The 20940-nt window shown below is 40.5% G+C and overlaps 1 protein-coding gene across 1 annotated transcript in view; it reads left to right on the top strand.

Moving 5' to 3' along the window:
• Nucleotides 1-16176: 16176 nt before the first annotated feature.
• The window catches only part of SLC39A8 (solute carrier family 39 member 8), a 73101-nt gene continuing 68337 nt past the window's right edge, over nt 16177-20940 (top strand). Inside the window, exons 1-2 of the mRNA XM_027117010.1 lie at nt 16177-16314; nt 16758-17230. Coding sequence (XP_026972811.1) covers nt 17012-17230 — 219 coding nt within the window. The 5' untranslated portion in view covers nt 16177-16314; nt 16758-17011. The remainder of the gene's footprint in view (nt 16315-16757; nt 17231-20940) is intronic.

The following is a 20940-nucleotide window of genomic DNA, read 5'->3' as shown; positions in this document are numbered from 1 at the left end:
TGGTCAGAGACCTAAAAACAGCTTAATCGGACTAGTCTAAGTGAAAAGTGAGAGACGAGATTGGGGAGGAAAACTAGGTCTAAAAGACCTTGCAAATCATGTTAAGGACGTGATGCTAGAGACAATGGGAACTATTTGAAGGTTTTTATGAGTAAGTAGGATCAAATAGTCCATTTAGAAAGCACACACTGACTTCCCTGTGGAGAACAATTTGGTGAGGGGCAATTCACAAGGCAAAGAGATTAGTTAGAGATCGTAGTATTATCCAGGTCATAGTTGATGGTGGCTTGAACCCAGGGTAAAGGCAGTGGGCTTGGAGAGAGTAGATTAATTTGAAAGCCATGGTAGAATCACCAGAACTTAATAACTGATGGCCAGATAAAATGGATAAAGGAGAAAGCTCAGGGAATGACATTGACAGTCTTAGTGCGGGATCCCCTTACATGCAAGTCTGAGACAAGGACTGGGGTTCAGGAAGTTTATTTTAGAGGCAATCCCAGGAAGTAAGACTGAGGAAATGGAGAGAGTGAGTCAGGAAAGGAGAAAAGCCAGTTCTGCGAAGGAGGAAAGCCAATCAAGTGTGCCCTACTGAACTCTATTGCTGCAGAAACTGGAGCACAGTCTTTTAGGGGATCTTCTGAGGAACCATACTGAAATCTCGCAGAAGGGTCTCTCTGGAAGGCTGCATACGGGTTCTTTATTCCCTCCTGTCTCTTTGGTTTGTTGCCTCCAGGGATGTTAACTCCTAGCTGCTGAGCAAGTTCTTAGAACTCTGGAGAAAACCCTGAGGCAGAAAATCTGAGAGAACTACTTGAGGTGAAACTGGAGTTAGAGATGGGCTGCGGGGATTTGACATGGGGCTCAAGTAGGGTCTACTACAGTGACCATGTTTTTGGTTCAGGCAACTAGATGCACTGGCATATGTAAAATTCTTGAAATGTTTTTGAGACGTCCGTGTGGTGAGACCCAGTAGGCAGTGGGATGTGATTTAGTGATTAGACCTGACACCACAGTGGTGAGTTGCGGAGCCATAGCCTAATCACAGGTCGTGTATTAGTTTGCTAGGGCTGCCAAAGCAAAGTTCCCCAGACTGAGGGGCTGAAACAACAGGAATTATTTTCTCAGAGTTCTGGAAGCTAGAAGTCCAAGACCACAATGTTGAGAGGGGTGATTTCTTGTGAGGCTTCTCTCTTTGGCCGTCTTCTCCCTGTGTCATCACCTGGTCTTTCCTCTGTGTCTATCTGGGCCCGAATCTCCTCTTCTTATAACAACAGCAGTTATATATTGGATTAGGCCCACCTCAGTGATTTCATTTTAATTTAATTACCTCTTTAAAGACCCTAGCTCCAAATGAAGTCTCATTCTGAGGTACTGGGGGTTAGGGCTTCAACATATGGATTTTGATGGGACACAGTTCAGCCCATAACAGGTAGTAATCCACACGAGGGGAATAGATAAGCTTCTTCAAGAAATATGAATGAGAAAAAAAGGGCCTTGAACAGGGTTTGGAGGGAAACCATCAGGTAACAGGATTAACACTAACAGGACTAACCTTTAACACTAACAGAACAGATTGGAAAGGAGTTTAGAAAAGTAGGAGGAAACCAGGAGATTGTGGCTTCATGAAGGACAGGGCCGGATTGTTTCAAGAAGAAGAGAGTAGGCAGCCAATGCCAAAGGCTGCTGAGAGACATAGAGGAGGGAAGCCAGAAGGTTGCTGAGCCCATGGTTTGATCATTGAAAAGAAGTTGCAAAACTTTGGCTGAGAGAAGAGTGAAATAGTGCGGTGGCTCCAGTGGAGCGTGGAGTAGGGGGCTGGGTTTGAGTACTACTACTGGGAAGAACCACCAGGGAGGAAAGGGCTGTGGGTGGAAGAGAGAGAGGTGAGTCATGCCTGAGGTGGAGGAAGAGAAAAGGATTCATAGCTCAGTTACAGGACTGGCCTTAGATAAGTGTAGGGACACCTCTCCTCTTTGTCCAGGGTGGAAGGAGTAAGTGATGGGAAAAATGACTGGAAAGTAAGGAGTGGTTATGAAGGCTGAGTTTTGGGGGAGAGAAGATAGTTTGAGTTAAACAAAGAGTTGAAGTAAGATTTCATAAAATAGCATGCAAATGTATTTTTATAAATATTTTTATGTTCAATCTAGTATCACTTTCAGTCTTGAAATTTCTGGAGTCCATTTTCTTCATGAAATCAGAAAGTAGATGTATTTTGTCAGAGATGACTTTAACACAAATATGATACACAGTGTCATAGAATTTTTGTTATTGTGTGTATACATGGATGATTAAATGGTATTGTTATATTACTCTAGTCCAAAAAATAGCTTGAATAAAATACATAGTGCTCTTCTTCTAGGGAGGCCTTGATAGGAAGTGAAACAATGTAGCCCTGATGTCTGCAGTTAGCAAAGTTTCAGTATGTTTAATGTGCTGCCTTATCTTGCTGTAGAGCTACTCTTTACTACTGATAAGGAGGGTAGTGGAGAAATGGAAAGATAAGTTTATGTGGATATAGATGGTTGATTACTGTGAACTATCACATCATGGACTAATGTGATGATAGTCCTGTTCACACTTTAGATAATGCATTTTATGAATACGTTTAACAGTGCTCCTTAATTTTCGGTTCTAACTCAGTTCATTGTGCAAAACTTCTGCTTCTCTTCAGAGCATTGAACTGAGCAAGGAATCTTTATTAATCGCATTTGTTTGCATAATATCTCTGATTTCATATTCCTCTCTATAAATTGCCTTAATATCCAGGAGGAAGTTATTTTTTCTCATTTAATATAATTAAGATAATAATTTAATATAATTATAATATATTTAAGATAATAATCTTAAATGACAATGAAATTATAAGGTGGGGTTAGTAATGAGGGATTTTAGTGGAAATTAAACTGATTTGATAGTGAAAAGCTTTTATCCAAGTTTGCATTTTATCGTTTGCCCACTTAGATGTCACAGGACAGCCTTTTGGTTCTTAAGTCATTTAATTTCCAAATCTGTAAGATAAAAGTTAAAAAAACTCCTTTCCTTAATACATAGGATGAATATGAAGATTAATATCTGCTAATAGCTTTGGAAGTTATAATATAAAATAAAGACATAACAGTTTACCTTAGGGTAAAATATTAGTGGTAACATATGCTTGCAAAACATAAAAACCCTTTTTATTAGTAACCTTCAAATTCTTGAAAAGTTATTACAAAATACTTGCAAAATTTATTGCATCCATAAATAAAGAGTGCTTTAAATCCAAGAGGAAATTTTATGTATCACATGTAATTAATAATCTAAAAGCAAATGCATTGCACTGTTCCACAAAATTTCACTAAGAACCTACTGAGTGCCAGGGCCTGGAGCATAATAGTGAAAAAATACATCAATTCCCTGTCCTTTTGGAACTTAGAGTCCAGTGAGGCAGATAGACAATAGCGAAATTAAGAAATAAACATACAATATTATTTGTTTTGAAGAAAAACAAAGTACAATAAGTTACTTTGACAAAAGCGGTTTTGAGGAGTGGTGGAAGAGGTGGGGATCCTGACCAGAATAAGTGGGTTAGAAAATGTGGGGGGGGGGTGCAAGTGAGGACAGCAATTAAAAGTAACTCTTAAAAATATTTGCTATAAAAAGGAAGCAAAGGAATAGGATGCTAGTTTAAGGGAGTTTTAGGGTCAAGGGAATTTTTAAGTGATAAGATAATGTTTTCTGCTCATTGGGAATAATTTAGTATGAAGTGGAAATGATGTATTAGTTTCTAGGGCTGCTGTAACAAAGTACCACAAATTCAATGGCTTAGAACAACAGAAATTTATTGTCTCATGTGCAGTTCTGGAAGCTAGAAGTCTGAAAACAAGTTGTTGGCAGGGCTATACTCCCTCTGAAACCCTTAGGGGAAACTTTTCTTGCGTATTTCTAGCTTCTGGTGGTTTGTGGGTAATCTCTGACATTCCTTGGCTTCCTGTTGCATAGCTCCAATATCAGCCTTCATCATCCCAAGGTGCTCTTCTCTGTGTCTTCAAGTGTCTATCTTCTTATAAGGATGCCAATAATATTGCATCAGGGCCCACCCAACTCCAGCTAATTTCATCTGCAGTGATCTTATTTCCAAACAAGGTCATGTTCTGAGTTACTGAGTATTAGGACTTTAACATATCTTCTTTTGAGGAACACAATTCAACCTACATCAAATAGAGTGATAGCTCAAGAGGTACATAGTGGGAAAGGAACTTTTCAGACATAAGACATAATGTTTTTTTTCTTGGGAATGATGTAGTACCAAGGGAAAAACTGATGATATTGTAGGAGAGAGAAGGTATAATTGTGGGAACAAAGACCTTGAGTAAGCAAGAGAGGATGGGAACCATTGTACCAGTGGAGGACTGGTCTTGGAAAAATGGATGGGAAGTTCATTGGCTCTAACAGAAGAGAAGGCAGAGCTTAGGGATTCAGGTAAGGGTGGACTGTAGATCTGTTGGTGGGAAAAGAAATTTCTTTTCTGAGTGTTTGTATTTTTGCAGTGAAAAAGAAACAAATGTTTCTGACTTGAACTTCGGATCAATATAATAATCACAGTTAGTATTGTTTTAGGGAACTGTGGGCCGTGTGAAAGCACAGTGCAGTGCTTGAGACAAATGCACACAGACCCACACGTTCTTATGTCTTTCTGCTAGATACGTTACATATATTATTTACTTTAATCCTCACAACATTTGACAAAGGAATTTTCTGGCAAAAGAACTTTTTCTATATACCATAAAGGTTTAAAGTATTAAATATGTTTCCATAGTAGTTCAGAGGTTATCTAAGAGCACATTGTCAGTAGGTCCTTTGAAGTTTGAAATGTAATCAGTACAAAGTTCAGAAGAATAGTTTAAAAAATTCAATAGATTAAAATATAGATTTTTAATAGATTAAAATATGGGATATAGATTAAAGATAATTAGTGAGGGCTTCCCTGGTGGTGCAGTGGTTGAGAGTCCGCCTGCCGATGCAGGGGACATGGGTTCGTGCCCCGGTCCGGGAGGATCCCACATGCCGCGGAGCGGCTGGGCCTGTGAGCCACGGCCGCTGAGCCTGCGCGTTCGGAGCCTGTGCTCCACAACGGGAGAGGCCACAACAGTGAGAGGCCCGCGTACAGCAAAAAAAAAAAAAAAAAAAAAAAAAGATCAATTAGTGAATATTTACCCAAAACTAAATCATTTTATTAATATCACTGTTAATCAATAATCAGTTTTGTGTTAGCAGTAACAGGACCAAGAGACCTAAAAGCAAACCAAACCAAGTCTTTTGTCATTTAAAACTTTTAGGGAACTCTATATTGCTTGTTTGTCATGTATTTTGGATAATAATTAGCCGTTAGAAGAATCCAGGCTGAGAAAACCATTAGAAGAATCCAGCCATTAGAAGAATCCCCCAACACAAAAAACAAATGAAACGAAATAAACCAAACCCATGTTAACAGCTGTAAAAGAGTTGCAAGTAGAAATGCAGTGTGAACAAGCACACTTAGGGTCCTCATAACCGATTTCATGGGCTGATCAAACACCGAAGCCTCTTTGTACTTTAACCTGGCTTCTTGGCCAGAAGCCCAGTCCAGGAGGCATTCTCTTTCTGTTTTAGGTTGTCAAACATAGATCCATTGTTAGTAGGTAGTGGTCTTTACCATCCTTTTCAGTATTTATATCAAAAGAAGATTACAAATTTAAAATGTATACTGTTTATGATTTTTAGTGTTAGCTCTTGTTTCATTTGAGTCAATACTTAAAAACCAGTTTACTTTTCTGTATTTAACCTACGTTTGATTTATAGTCACTCCTAATATTTAAGAATATAAACTATATGTGAAGCGTTCTTGTCTGATTAAGGCAATGAATTAATGTTCCAAATGTTCACACACTAGAATTAAAATTCAAGCCAAGATTATATAAGGAAAATAACATCTGTAAGAAAATGATGGTATTTAAACAACTACACATTAATCTGGATGATAGAGTAAGAATGCTGTTATCTTCACTGTAGGCTTTCCCCAGACCTACTGCATAGACCGCATTGTCCCGGAGAGATCATGTCTTCATACTCACTGTGGATTGGAGAGAGTAATTACAGATATTAGTTTTGTTGATGGCACTGGAGCTACAGTTATAAATATTGAATTCTATAGTGTCAGCGGAGTCATAGACTAGTAAAAAAAATGACAGTGATATAAATGTTCTCTAATTATCTTAAAACCCAGGCATCTTTGAACCTACTCTAGAAAGTGTTTTGATCTGATCTGATCTGTGGTGACTCCCAGCCCCATTCTTTAGTTCTTAAACCTATGGCGCAGCCAGGCGCAGAGTATGCTGATGGTAATGCTGTGCACACCTCCTTCTTTTCTAATCCCAGTCACTTTGCTTATCTCACTCTCCAGGGATGGCCAAAACAGAGCATTACAAACCTTTCTCAAGATAAGAGAGCAGAAAGGACACTAGGGTACAACTTTGAGCTTCAACTGTCTGTCTGAACTTTCTGAAAGACAAACTTATTTTGGCTCCAAGTTTGTTCCAAGATTATTCTATGCCTTCTTTAAAAATTCATATCCTAGAATCACAAAATGGTGAAGAATAAAATAGGCAGGGGCCTAATAGAAATAATTTTGCATTACAAAGATTGAAAATTTAAATGTAACATTGGCAAAAACTTGCTTTGTATTAACTTGCAGTGGATTAAGTAAGAAACAACTTGAGAAGTTACTTGTTCCTATTTTAGGTACTTTAGATTAAATTTTTAGTTTTATTTAGTTGTTTTAGTATTTATTTAGTAATATTTTAGAGTAAAAATCTCTAAAATATTAGTCCTATGCAATGTTTTAGATGAAAACTTGCAAAGTGGTAGCTACCCAGAATGCATTGGACCATTTATTGTATCTTAATCCTTTGGATTTTAAAGTTTTAGTCTACCTTTTATGTAGGAGGGTATAATTGCAGTTGGAAAGTTTCATGGAGTATAAAAATTCTGGCGTTGGGGGACTTTTTTCCCTAGTAAATATTGAATTTGCTTACTCAATTCTTGTTCTTGCCCTGAGTCTGTAATTAACCACATAGACAAGGAGAAAGCAGGGTTCTTTCCTCAAATTAAGGAAATCCCACAGGCATGATATTCAGTGGAAATTTTTAATGGCTTTTTTAATGAAAAGCTGTTTATATCCTCATTCTACTTAACTCTCTAACTTTTAATTTTGTTGTTGCTAGTTTAAAATTAATAGTAAAAACTTAATTGTGAAATCATTTTTCAGAAGATTTAGAAAATATAAAAAATTATAAAAATTTCATATTACAACCATCCGTAGATGATCATGTTGATGATTTTGTTCATTAAATTCTTTTCTTTATGCATCTTTATTTTATTTCTTACAAAAATGAATTCAACATCACTTAAAAATATTATGACTGTATCAGCAACGTTTCTTCATGACATTTAAAACAATGAAAACTGTATTTAAAGAACAACTACAGTGGGAGAGTGAGAGCTCAAATATATAATAAACCCTCAAGCTAGTTTGGAAATTACAGTTTGGAGATGTAATTTCATTTTTAATAATAAAACTAACTGGGAAATGTCAAAGGAAATATGAACTTAATTCAGTATATGAAACATATTATCAAATTCATACCATTATAGAACATTTCCTTCTACCCTCCTTCTTTCTTTTTCCTTCCCTCAAATTCATAAATGATAGATAATAAAGAAATGAAAAAAATCCATCTGAACTCTGTATTTTCCCGGAATTAACTCCATTATACCAATTCTTTTCTTTTTTTGTAGATGAGAGGAACCTAGGCGATAGTCCTGGGAGTTTGGAATAAAGCAACTACTTATTCCTCCTTATTACTTATTCCTGTATCAACCTTAAAAAGACTCACAATGTTTTTGTTTGAGCAAATATTTAGGCTTCTTTTAACACGAATTTTTTTCATATCTAATTTAGTTTCCAAACTGCAGTGGAAAATAGATTTTTCACTTGTGAGAACAAACATGTTTTGGGTAACTTGAATTAAGAATTAGGCTGGGTTTCTAGAAGACACCTAAGATCTATTAGTTGTCCATAGACTTTAAGAAATACACATGTACCAGATGAAGCATTTCTAGAGATTGTGCCTGGAACATAAAAATCCTGGACATTAGTAAATCCATCATTTTCTCAGTGGCATCAGATTTTATGTCTGAGGAATATTTCTTCTTTCACAAATACAAGTTGAACATTTCCCTACAGTTTCTAGGATATTAAGATATTTTTTTTTGAACATTGTTTCCTGTGTTTTCGAATTAATATCTTTCCCTGTAACATCTATCCTGCTTTTACTTTACATTTGTGTACATTTTTATTCCAAGTACATTTATCTACGTTAAGACTTTCCCATAAGAATGGCTCATATTTAAGTGTAAAGCTGCAGGTACCAAAGCTTGATTTTTCATTTGCGTATGCCAAGAATAATTTTCGTCCTTCTGAAACATACCAAACAAAGGCATCAGAATAAGAAATCAAACTAGAAAACAAAGTTTTATGATTAAATGACAAATTCCATCCAAGTTAAAAAAAAAAAAAAGCAGTGTTTTCGAAAATGGGCTCTCTGGACCATGCTGTGGCCCTACAGACCAGTAATTTTCCAGTCTAGAGAGGATGAGCTGCCTGGCCTGTTTGATGTTGTTACATGTGTCAGACAGACAAGTTGTCACAGTGCTGTCAACCGTGCTCAAGAGGATATCTCAATCTGGTTTGGCTAGTTTGAAATTTTAGTCTTCCTTGGCTTTGTAGATTATAAAATACTTTAATTTGTTTATCTCAATGAACTATCAAAACAACCCTGTGAGGTATACAAAGAGCTAAGGGACTCAAACTACACAGACTACAAAACTGTGCACGCCGTTTCCGTTAAAATGAGAACTCAAGTCTTCTGATTCTTATTCCATTGTTCTTTCCCCAGTACTGCGCTGCCGGACCTTGGGTTGGTTAGTCTATGGTGCCACGCTTAGAGATCACACACATCTTTCAAACAAGAGTCATAGATGAATGCTTCATATAGTGAGAGTTCTTTTGCAGCAAGAATGTGGTATGAATGAGCCTCAGGGAAAAGACTAGAAGTGAAGCCGGTCAAAAGGATTCTTAGGTAGATTTAAGCTCCTCATACGGCACACATGCACCGTAGAGAGAACACTCGCTCTGTTTGCTTTTTTACTTCCCATAGTCTCATTTAAACTCTTAAGTTAAAAATGCTTTGTGAACTATCACTGCTTTATGCCAGTGATAACATTGGCATAAAAATATTGCAAATAGTGCCTGGGTCAGTTATCACTTTTTAATTCTTAATCTTTTGTATTTTAATGTGAATGGAGATATTTAATGTGAGTGGAAAATAAAAGATTTGTAGGAAGGGAAGGCAAGGGAAGAGGACGTGGGTCCAGGTGTTAAGAGGTTGAGAAGTCAGAGGAGAAAACAGTTCCTTACCACAGTTTCATTTCATAAATTTGCCGGAGGCTAGGCTTTGTACTAAGATCTTATCTTGAAAACAAAATTCTTAACTGTTCTCACATGATGCAATTTCCTAGCAGCTCCATTTCACTCCAGCTTTGGGCCTCTGACCCTCAAGTGTTGGGAGAGTTGAGATATGCGAAGCCCTCATTCCAAGGAGAATTATTCATGCCTATGGTTCAGCTGACCCCATCCGCCATCAAAGACTTGGGGCTGTTCCGGATTCACAGAGTGAAAGGAGTTGGATGCCTTTCAGGGCTATTTTTATAAACCCATGCTATTTTTGTTAGCTTTCTGTGATGAAAAAGCACGTCAACCCCACAGCAGGGCATCTCCGTGCCGCTCAGGACTCTCCTCCCTGGGCTCATGGAAGCACCTTGATTCTAACGCCTCGAGTGTCCACTTTAGAGGCTGCCTAGAGTTCTAACACCATCTACATTTCGACTTTTTTTTTTTTTTTTTTTGCGATACGTGGGCCTCTCACTGTTGGGGCCTCTCCCGTTGCGGAGCACAGGCTCCGGACGCGCAGGCTCAGCGGCCGTAGCTCACGGGCCCAGCCGCACCGCGGCATGTGGGATCTTCCCGGACCGGGACACGAACCCGTGTCCCCTGCATCGGCAGGCGGACTCTCAACCACTTCTCCACCAGGGAAGCCCTCGACATTTTTTTATTCTTTTAAAGTAAGACATACCTTTTGAGAAATTCAAACTCCATAGAAGTGTATAACGAAGATACACTAAAAAAAAAAAAAAAAGAAGATACATTTTTCTCATTCTTCCCTCCACAGAAAGGTATTATTCTTCCGTCGGAATCCCTGCTCCCCAAACCTACTCTTTAGGAGGAAGACGTTGTAAACAGCTTGGTGCATAAACCCCCAGACATTTGATACTGTAAGTACAAACACACACACACACACACACATATATTGTTTATATTGTTTTACAACATATTCTGCTTCTACTTTTTTCATTAATTTATTCAACATCTTCCTGTGAGCGTGCATAACATTTTCCAAAAATTCTAAGAATATCTTTAAAAAATTGTATGGTATTATAGGTATTATAAAGCACAGAAAACATGGTGAGGTCATGGTGAGTGAGCTGAGCTGAATGGGAACAAAAGACCACTAGCAGGGATATTGGTCCATTACGAGGAAGAAGAGCTAGGAAGAACATAGGCTGCTATAATTTTCAGTTTCATTTACTCAGTTAAATTAAAGTCACATGCGTAATGCTCTCCAAACATTGACAGGTGTTTACTTTTGGTGGTAAAATGGAAAGAGGCAGATTTAGGCCTAGCGTTACTTACCCATGTCACTCAACGCTCCTGAGTTTTCCTTTCCTCACTCAAAAATGACCAGATTAGCGTCAATGATATCTATGGTTCTTTCCATTTCTGATTAGCACTTTAATTTCCTGGAAAAAACCTCAAGAATTTAGTTAGATATAAAGTAGTCTTTGTTCCAAGGTTCTGGGTTGTTTTTGTCCATTTTCCAAAAGCAGTTCACTAGGCTGATTACACAGGTCACATTACCTTACCATTTTAAAAAGCTTATAATAATACCGACATTCTGTTTTACAGTTTATAAAGAGTTTTCACACACCTTACCATATCAGATTTTCACAGTTATTCAGTGACATAGATTGAGCAGATATGACTTTCATCCACAGTTTATAGACTAAGAGTTAAATTCAGAGACTTGCAGAAATCTGATTCCTACCTACGTTGTTTGTAGCATTGGTGGCTGAAGAGTCATACAATCTGGATAGAGTCATTATCTTGCTGCCATTTGAGAATTTTATGTGTGGCATGTTTGTAATAATAATGAATGAATATTATTTGATACTCGTCGTACGGGGTAAAAGGAGGTTTAAATTCGCTGAGGAGAATTTTACCACAGATGATCAGCAGGAAAGTTTTGGAGCATCACTAGGGGAGGACCTCTTTGACCCATTGGAACCTTGTGTTCCTGCTCCAGACTCTGCAGTTCCAAAGATCCTTTGTAGCTCTCCTTGCTTTTCAGGTCTCTCAGGGCTTTTTACTTTGCACTTCTTTGTCCTGGAATGTGCTTACTCCTGTCTTTCTGTCAAACTTCTACTTGTCTTTCAAGCTCAAGGGTTATTGCTCTGTGAATTATTTGCTCAGCATCTTCTGCAGACATAAGTTCTCCAATCTCTCTCCACCGCAACCTTTAAAATCTCCGTAATAGCAACCATCTCCCTTCTGTCTAACTTGAACTACAGGCTTCTTAAAGGTAAAACAAAATGCATGTTTTCATTTTTGTTTTCCCGGACATTATGGACTATGACACAGGTGCCAAAAATATGTCTTGAATGAGTCAATTAATTTTACGGAATATTATCAAGTTGGGATTTTAGCAAAATTTTAGTATTAATTTCTGTGTAATTTGTTGCAGGAACGTTCTCCTTTCCTTATTCATACTCAATATTTTATTTTTAAAGATTTGATGCAATTACAAGCTTACAGAAAAGTTGCAAGCACAGTACAAAGACCTTTCCCCTGCAAACCATTTGAGTGTAAGTTGCTGCTCTGATGCTCCATTATCTTGGAATACTTTACATGTATTTCCTACATTTTTTGACCACTTCCTTGTTTTTAGGCACAGCAGCAGATTCCAGGTCCATCTTGGTCTTGGCCTGCTCAGTCCTGGAACCAACCCTTTTTCTAAGGAGCTCTGATTCCCTACTAGTGGAGAATAGTTCTTAGAAGCCAAGCTCAGAGCCCTGTATATGCTTATTGCTATTAGGGCATCACCATTTCCAGCCCTTCCTGGTGGACAGAGCTAGGGGTTATTTACAGCAATATCTATTTTCATTTGTTTATATACTGAAAACCATGAACTAGCACTGGTATCTCCAACACCTAATCATGGGCTCATTCTAGTTTTCTCCCTCTTGATGTTTGCAACTCCCTTTTCTGACAGTGAAAAAACTGGCTACTATTATCTTTAATATATTTACTTATTTAATGGATCCCTTTATACATGACTAATCTTCTATTTCTATGCCATCTCCTTTCCTCCTGAATCCCTCCTTCTCGTCCTTGGGTCCTCCTTCTATAATTCTGAAATTCCAAATTTCAATTTGGGGGATGGGTTTCCACACACACCCAAGCCATTCTCAGATACCAGCTGGGTGTCCTACAATTCAACTCAGTGCTAACACTATCTGCCTGGAGATAGAGTCAGAGCTCACAGTTTAAGGGCTTATTCCTACAAGACGGTCCCCCCACCCATGTCAGTCACAAAGTCCAGGTTGCCACTCGTGCTTCTGATAAACTGGCTATAGATCTGAGATTCCAATGACGCAGAGAACTCAAGAGAAATGTTTTACTTCCTCCATCCCCAGTTTATTATAAAAAAAAAACTCAGGAATAGCCAGATGGAAGAGATGCAAGGGGTAAGGTTTGGGGAAAGGGGGCGGAGCTTCTTTCCTCTCTGAACACACCACTCTCCATGAATCTCCATGTGTTCACCAACCTGTACTCTCTCCCAACCCAGTCCTTTTGGGTTTTTATGAAGGCTTCATTACATATGCATGATTGATTAAACCATTGACTATTAGTGATTGATTCAACCTCCAGCTGCTCTCCTCTCCCCAGAGGGTCAAGAGGGTGGGATTGAAAGTTCTAAACTTCTTATCACATGGTTGGTTTCCTTGGCAACCAGCCCCATCCTTAGGTGGGGGTCCAAAAGTCACCTTTAACACTTGCATCACTTAGGAAATTCCAAGGGTTTTAGGAGCTCTGTGCCAGAAACAGAGATGAAGACCAAATATCTTTTTCTCATTATAAATCACACTAGCACACACCCCAGGTCAGGCTGCCCTCCTCACTGCACAGACCCTGGTACCTCGTGTTGCTGCTTGGCAGGGTCTGCCCCCGCACCCTGTCCATCTCAGACATTCTGTGCAGGGCCACAGTCAAGCACCAAGGCCCTCCTCACCCACCCAGCCTCTGACTTCACAATCGGCTGCTTCTCTTTCTCTCCTCTGACCCAAGGATGCCCTCCAATCTTTGCTCTGACTCTTGACACCCCACATCAGGGCACTGCTTTGTGTAGATGCCCTCCTTTCCAGCTTGGGCTCTGACAAACTGTACTAGGAAGGAAGCTTCACTCATCATACTTGGGTGCTGACATTCTGTGCTAGGGTGCATGAATATACTCTTACCTCATTAGGGATGCATCCTCTGATTTCCAAAGTTTCCTCCCTCAATCTTGACACCTTCGTCACCCTGCTTGGGCTCTAACAGCTCACGCTAAATTTCCCTCCCACTTGGATACCTTCTTCCCTTGTTCAGGTTCCAACACCCTTCTTTGGGCCACTGTGACTGCCCACCACACAGACACTATTTAGTATGCTATGCTTCCCCCTGATGGCTTTAGGACTGGGAGAGAGAGAAAGAGAAAAGGGGAAGAAAGGAAAAGACATACCATTTCCTAGGTTTACTGTTTAGTCCTTCCAGAGGAAAATGAATGCATGGAAAAGTTTAAAAGTGGCCAATTTGCTCCTTATTTGCAATAGTACAAAAAGATTTGGACTTAGAAAAATTTGAAAGAGATTAGAAAAATAACATTTGATGTTAAATGCCCTTTCAAGTGGAGAATTGAACTTTTATTTATCTTCTAGGTGTTTCATGTTTTGTTCTGATAGATGACTTCTAGATTAGACATTTAGAAATGAAAAGGCTGGAATGAATATTTGTGCTTCTATCCCAATTTTTTTTTCATAGATGAGGGAATTGAGTCTTGGTTAGGTCAAATGACTTTCCCAGGTTTCCCAGGTGACATAGTCAGAAAGGAAAAGGACATGTTTCTACATCCTGGCCAGTGTTCTTGGCACTCTCCCTTCATTATGATCATTTAAAATTAGTTGACCTTTAAGGCAAATTTCTGAGAAAAATTAGTTTTTACATTACACCTTATGTTTTTAATTGGAAGTCCTTTTCTTCAGTAATGATATTACTGGTAGAATGCTATATTTTTTTGGCCCTAAAACATTATCTAAGTAGTACTTTGGTGATTATATCTCACTAGAGTGGAAGGAATTAGCCTCACCAATTTGGTAGTTAGTAACTTGTAATTTTCTGAATACTCTCTTTTAATTGCATGCTTACATTATGTTAACTGTTTTTGGTAAAGATGCCAAGCAAGAAGATTATTATTTATTTTACTACTTATCATCTTGTGGCGTTGATGGACTGGCAAAATGTATATATATATAGACACAAATGGCTGATAAATAAAATTTTATTTGGAAAATCCACAATATAAAATTTGAAACCCATTTACATTTGTGGAAAGTCCAACATCTTATCAATGTTGCAGTTCAACCTGGGAAAGAATAGCTTGTTGGGTGTAGGTGAACCATCTAGAGTGTTCATTGATTTCCAAGATCACCTTGAGTTGCTGGGGTCAAAGGAAAAATAGGCAACAAACTATATTTAAGGATCCAAGAAAAATCTTGAAGAGTCCCCATCAGTTGTGTAATTTAAGAGCTGAAGTGTGACATGAACTTATTTCTGGCCCTTGGGTGAGATACTTGCCCTTTTTGCACCAATGTAATTCTGTAAATTAGTATCAACGAATACACAGATTTTATAGTTGGAAAGGACACACCATCAAGATCATTTTGTTGATCTCCCTCCAAGGCAGGAATCCTACATACCCCTGAGTTTGAATCACTTTCAATCATGGGGAAATCACTACCTCCCAAAGAAGTTGTGCCTTATTTTCTGCAGAAACTTTCCTCTTGGTAACTTTGCCTTGTTACTGCTGCCTTCTGCCCTCTGTAGTTAAAACACAGTTAAACCCTCTCCATATGACAGCCCTGCAGTTATGTCCCCCTTGGATGTTCATCCTTCTGGAATTTTCTCTCCCTGTCTCTTTCTTCCATCATCTAAGTTCCTCATGGGAAATGAGATTCTTTCCCCTGCCTTTTGTCTGGACTAAGTGCCTCTTTTAAAATGTGCTATTTTAGGAGGCTGTGCACTCTCCCCCATGACAGACAAGAAGAACGCTTTGAGTTCCTCTTATTGTCCTTAGCCATGTAACAGTGATTCGTGGTTTCACTTTATTTCTGGACAGTTGTAGCCACTAGACACAACCTTTGCCCTCAAACACCGCATTCACTTTGCACAAGCTTGCTGACCTCACACCTAAGTCAGCTTTTCTTGAACCCTCATCTGAACAAACAAACATTCATTCTGATCTGCGGATATCCCTTGCGGCGTCAGGAAGGGCCGGCTTGAGCAGTGCCGGCTCAGAGAGCTCGCCACCACCGCTACAGATTTGGTTTCCCTTTTCTCCTGATGTTAAGTAAGACAAAAAACCAATTCCTGCTAATCTCTTAGACAATGCAAAGGGTTCCAGACTCTATTCCAGGAAGTTGGTTTCAACAAGCTAACAAAGAGACCATCGAGACCAGAAAGGAGGCTAGGAATACGGACCAGGAGGTGGTATTCAGGTAACCCCCAGGGGGGACGGCGGGGAGCTGGCTCTGCCGAGGGTGGGAATGCGCCACGGCAGCCAGGAGAGACGGCCAGAGGCTGTGCGCCCCGGCGTGGACGCGCGCGGGAGTTCAGGCCGGAGAATGTGTCACCACGTGCTGCAGGGAGGCGGGGACAGAGCCTCCAGTTATCAGTAAAGAGCGCAGGGCAGGATCTCGGAGTTTCACAGCGGACTTGCCTGGGATAGTGTTAGAGAGAGAGAGAGAGAGAGAGAGAGAGAGACTGACTCACGTGGACATAAACAGACGGAGAAACAAACAGACGAGGTGAGAGCTTAGCAGGCTAGCTAACCTACTAGCTTGCCATTGCAGAGAAGAGATCTGGGAGAGGGAGGGTCCCGTTTAGACACTCAAACCCCAGGACACCGGAGGGGCCATTTCCTGCAGCTTCCTGGGGGCTACACGTCTCACCCCTTCTAAGTTTGCTGTGAGGGAATTAAGCAGAAAGAAAGAAGAGGAGGTGGGGTTCTACAGCCCATGTACTTTAAGTTCTTCCTAAGAAGTGGCGCGGTGTAGGGCTTTCTATCCGGAAAGAACATGTGTCATCACACTGCACGCTAATCCTGGGACGTTTGCGAACCCGGCTCCGGGGCAGTTGGCCCCATGCCCGGCCGGGCGTTCGAGGGCTCCGGCCTCGCAGTGCTCCCGGGGACGGCCGGCGGTAGCCGGGTGGCCTTTATCTCTGTCCCCCTTTGTCCTCTTTATCTCAGGCTCTCCAGGAGGCCCGGGGGCCCGCTCTGTCTATCGCTCCCCACCCCCAGCGGCACCGCCACTTCAATGCCCGGCAGGTCGCGGGCTGCTGCTCTTTCGAAGGCGGCGGAGGACCAAGGGCGCCCCGCGCCACCGCTGACTCGGACCGGCGCCGACGCCTGACCCGCGCCCTTGGGCACCGACTCGGGTGCGCCCGGCGCTTCCCTGTGCGCTCCAGTCCGTTTCAGGCCCGCGAGGGGCAGCCCCGGCCAGGATGGCCCCGGGCCGGGCGGTGGCTGGGCTCTTGCTCCTGGCGGCCGCCGGCCTCGGAGGGGAGGCGGCGGGGCCCGCGCTCGCCTTCAGCGAGGATGTGCTGAGCGTGTTCGGCGCGAACCTGAGCCTGTCGGCGGCGCAGCTCGGGCGCTTGTTGGAGCAGCTGGGAGCCGCCCCTGTGGAGGGCGACCCCGAGCCCGGGCAGCTGCACTTCAACCAGGTAGGGCGCGGGCCCGGCCGCCCTTCCCCGCCGGGGTTTCCGGAGACGTCCATTTGCCCAGGAACGCTGTTTAATGGGGAAAAGTGCTGGAGAAAGAATTTCGTTACGTTTCTCCAGTGTGAGGCGGGTCCTGCTTTTCACTAGACCTGGCTCTCTGGCCGGGGTTAAAGTGCTGGCGGTGACGAGGAAGCCAGAAATTGCAGTTTTATGCCCGATGAACTGAGTCCTCAGACGCTTGTGGTTATAAGGTTTTATGCAAAAGTTTATGAAGTAGTCGAGAGCGGGAAGCATCTTAGATAGGAATGGCGTTTTAGATAGGAATGGCGTCCTGAAGTCTTCCCGGCAGAGACAGTGGCTCACAGGCCACCCTCGTTAACAGTAGCTCGGTGGGTAACGACTGCTATCGAGATGTAATGTAGTTGTGTCTTTCTGGTGTACGTTACCCGAGGCATTTGGGTCTGAAGGGCCTACTGTATAGAGATGGGGAGGCCGAGGGGGGCCCTGAGACAAAGATCAAGCATCCAGTCGGTGGGTCGAACTGGGTTTAAAGCCATAGCTTTTAGTCATCTGTCAGGTCAAGGGTTTGATTCGAATTTTCATTCATTCATTCAAAAACGAACAAACAAACCTATCTTAGGACATATTCACAGTATTATACAGGCATTTGGTAATTCCTAAAATTTAAGGGTCACCATGAGTTACCTGGGAGCAATTAAGACCATACCTGCTAGTAAACTGCAAAAAGGATGATATTATACATTCTTCGTTATTTCCGTCATAAATATTCTATGATTATTTCTTAAAATTGTGAAGTAAGCGAAGTGTGCTTTTGGCATCCTCCCCCAAACTCTCTCTACTTTTAAAAAACTGTTTACTCAGTGCTTTGATTTTTTTTTTCCTTCTGCTCTGGTTCCAGTGACAACTGATGATGAATGGCAGTGTTCAGTATTTTCTGTATTGTCACTTCTGTGTGATATTAGTTTGTGTTACAAAAAGTTTTTGTGGTCCAAGATGCTTGGGAAATGCTGCATACTATACTCCACTCTTGGAAATCTAGCATTTCCCGATGTATTTAACCTTAGATTACAGTTAGGGAAACTTTAATCAGATAAATTCCTTGTTAATAACATTATAGTTTGGCATTCTTTTTGTTAGAAATATCTTACCTCATTTAAAACATGCAATATTCAAGAAGTATAAGGCTCTGATGCCGTGAGGGATCAAAGTGACCTCCCTTTGATCTAGAAGGGTTTTGTGGTCCGCTTATGCATGTTCTTTAGTAAACTATAGATCCAGTTCTGGCATGGCATTACAGTTGGTTCAATGTCTAAAAAATGATACATTGGAAAAACTGAAATGACCCCATGTTATACTGATATTTTAGAGAATAAAGCAAACAACTTCCTAAGTATTTTCTGTCGAGCTGCAGTCTCTTCAAGTGGGGGAAACAGCTGACCTGACTAAAGCATTTCTAGGTAGGAGTAGGGGCGGTCATATGCTTGGAAAGAAGCTTGGGGACTTGACTTGCAGCTGCGTATCTGTAGCCCACACATTGTTTTGACTTAAATTATCTCCTTATGTTGCAATGTCTGGAGGTGTTGATGAATTATAAAGGAACAAATGACCGCTGAGCCACGCAATGTCTGGAGGTGTTAATGAATTATGAAGGGACAATAGACCGCTGAGCCACGCCTTGGCAAAGACACCGGAAAATATACCTAAATAATTTAGGAAAATTGCTTAAGTTTATTAGCAGTATGAGTCCCAGTTTATGAGTAAGTAGGACACCTCAGTAGGTAAATTATAAGTATGTTGGCACCTTGTTTCTCACTCTTCTGTTTGCATATTTAACCACCCTCATTATGGCCTCTGTGGGCATCAAAAAGAGATGGGAAGAAGCCCATGGTTTGGAAATAAAGGGAAGCCGTGGAAAATTTATCACTTAATCAGACCTAGCGAACATCTGTTGGATGTTCTAAAAAGTCCTAATGAAAACACCAATCATCAGTTAAATGGTGTCGAATGAAATGCCATTCCAGAAGAATCTATTAATTTGCTGACATTTATTTCTGCTCCAGTAGGAAGTCATCCAGTTTGGAGGAAAATTTAGGGCTGTTAATATCTCCATACCTTAAAGAATGCAATTTTAGTTTCTTTACCTGCAGCAAAGTAGAATAATAATATATGTGAAAAGCTTGATTTTCTGACTTTGCAGAAGGTTGAAAAGATAGAATTAATTTCTTTGGGCCAGGGATTTATTGAATCTTCTATGATATCTGTTTACAGATGACATTGTTCCTTTGGATGAGGGCTTAGGTCAGCTTTTCCCATGTAATAGGACTATTGTACTAAAAATTGAGACAATTTTGGAAGGTCTTCTAGTATTTTTTCAGTGTCCTTAAGTACTATTAAAAGAACTTGTTGCTTTGGGATATCAAAGTGACCTGAGTTCAAACTGGAAACAATAGAATAACTGAGTTTACTGTTTTGCTTCTTATGGTTTCTGAGGGTACAAAGAGCAGGTAGAAGAAGCAACCCAAACAAGTGAGAGGAGGGAGTTCTTTTATCTAAAGGGGTCTCTGGGGCCCATGACTGAGTGTAAGTCTGCTGTATCTCAGGGAGTTTCTAAAATACAAAGGGAAGCCCCAGCTGAGTGAATGCCCTGAGTGATTAATTTAGGGGATTTAAGAATGGGATCAGTGCCACCTTTTGTTTGTTCAGATGTTCCTTTCTCATTCTCCAAGTGGTCTTTTCTCTTAATTTCTCCTTCAGAACACCTCACCTCTAAATGATCACACTAAGCTGCAGTGGAAATGGCTCCATTTAAATAACTCAGTCTCCTGAGGAGGCTTAGTGGGCGTGATGGAGATGTGGGTGTGGGTGTGGCAGGTTGGCATGTGCGGCAACCTTTGTTTCCCACCATCACTCAACCTTAAGACTTTTGCTTCTCTCTCCTAACTTTATTTTTTCATTTGATACGTATCCTGCAGCGCATCTTCTTTTTTTCTTTCACAGGTTGCCTGAACTTTGTTTTTAAATCCCTTTCAATTCACCTTCAATCTTCCTAAAGCAATACTTGGAGTATGCCTCTCTTCTTTCAGATCTCCTCCATGAACTGTCTCTTGGCTGGTGAAATCTAAATCTGAAGGCTGACTTCTGAGGCTCTGCACCGCAAGGTTGACCCTGAGACGTTAAGCTGCCTGCCCAGACCTAGCACTCACTCAATTAAATTATTCATTCTTCTATGAAATCACTTATACTTCTACTCAACCACTTTTCTACCTCATCATCTTCCTTGCACCCTTCCTGTTTCCAACTGCAATGTCCTATTTTTCCTTGAATTGCCCTATCAAAATCTTAAATTTTAAAAAAACCCAGCTAAACTCCATAAAACCTTTCTGGGGCATCACAACCACCACTGATTTGCTGTCTTTTTGAATTCTTGAAATTTTTTATTATGCTAACGACACTTAGCTATTCATGTATTCAACAAATATTTCAAATAACTACTATACTCTGATTAGAGTGCTCCCTTAAAAGTACAAATCTAATCATATTGCTCATTTTATTAAAACAATTAAATGCCTTCAAGATAAACTTTAAACACTTTAATGTGGCTTAAGCCTTTTTATGATCTGATTCCTGTATATTTCTCAAGCTTTATCCTTTGCTATTATTCCAGTCTTCATGGACTGCCGGTAGTTCCTGGT

Source organism: Aethalodelphis obliquidens, unplaced genomic scaffold, assembly GCF_003676395.1.
Source record: "Aethalodelphis obliquidens isolate GAN/ISIS:26980383/991018 unplaced genomic scaffold, ASM367639v1 scaffold17, whole genome shotgun sequence".
Taxonomy (NCBI): domain Eukaryota; kingdom Metazoa; phylum Chordata; class Mammalia; order Artiodactyla; family Delphinidae; genus Aethalodelphis; species Aethalodelphis obliquidens.
The sequence above is the reverse complement of the archived record's forward strand: the minus strand, read 5'-3'. Positions and strand labels throughout refer to the sequence as shown.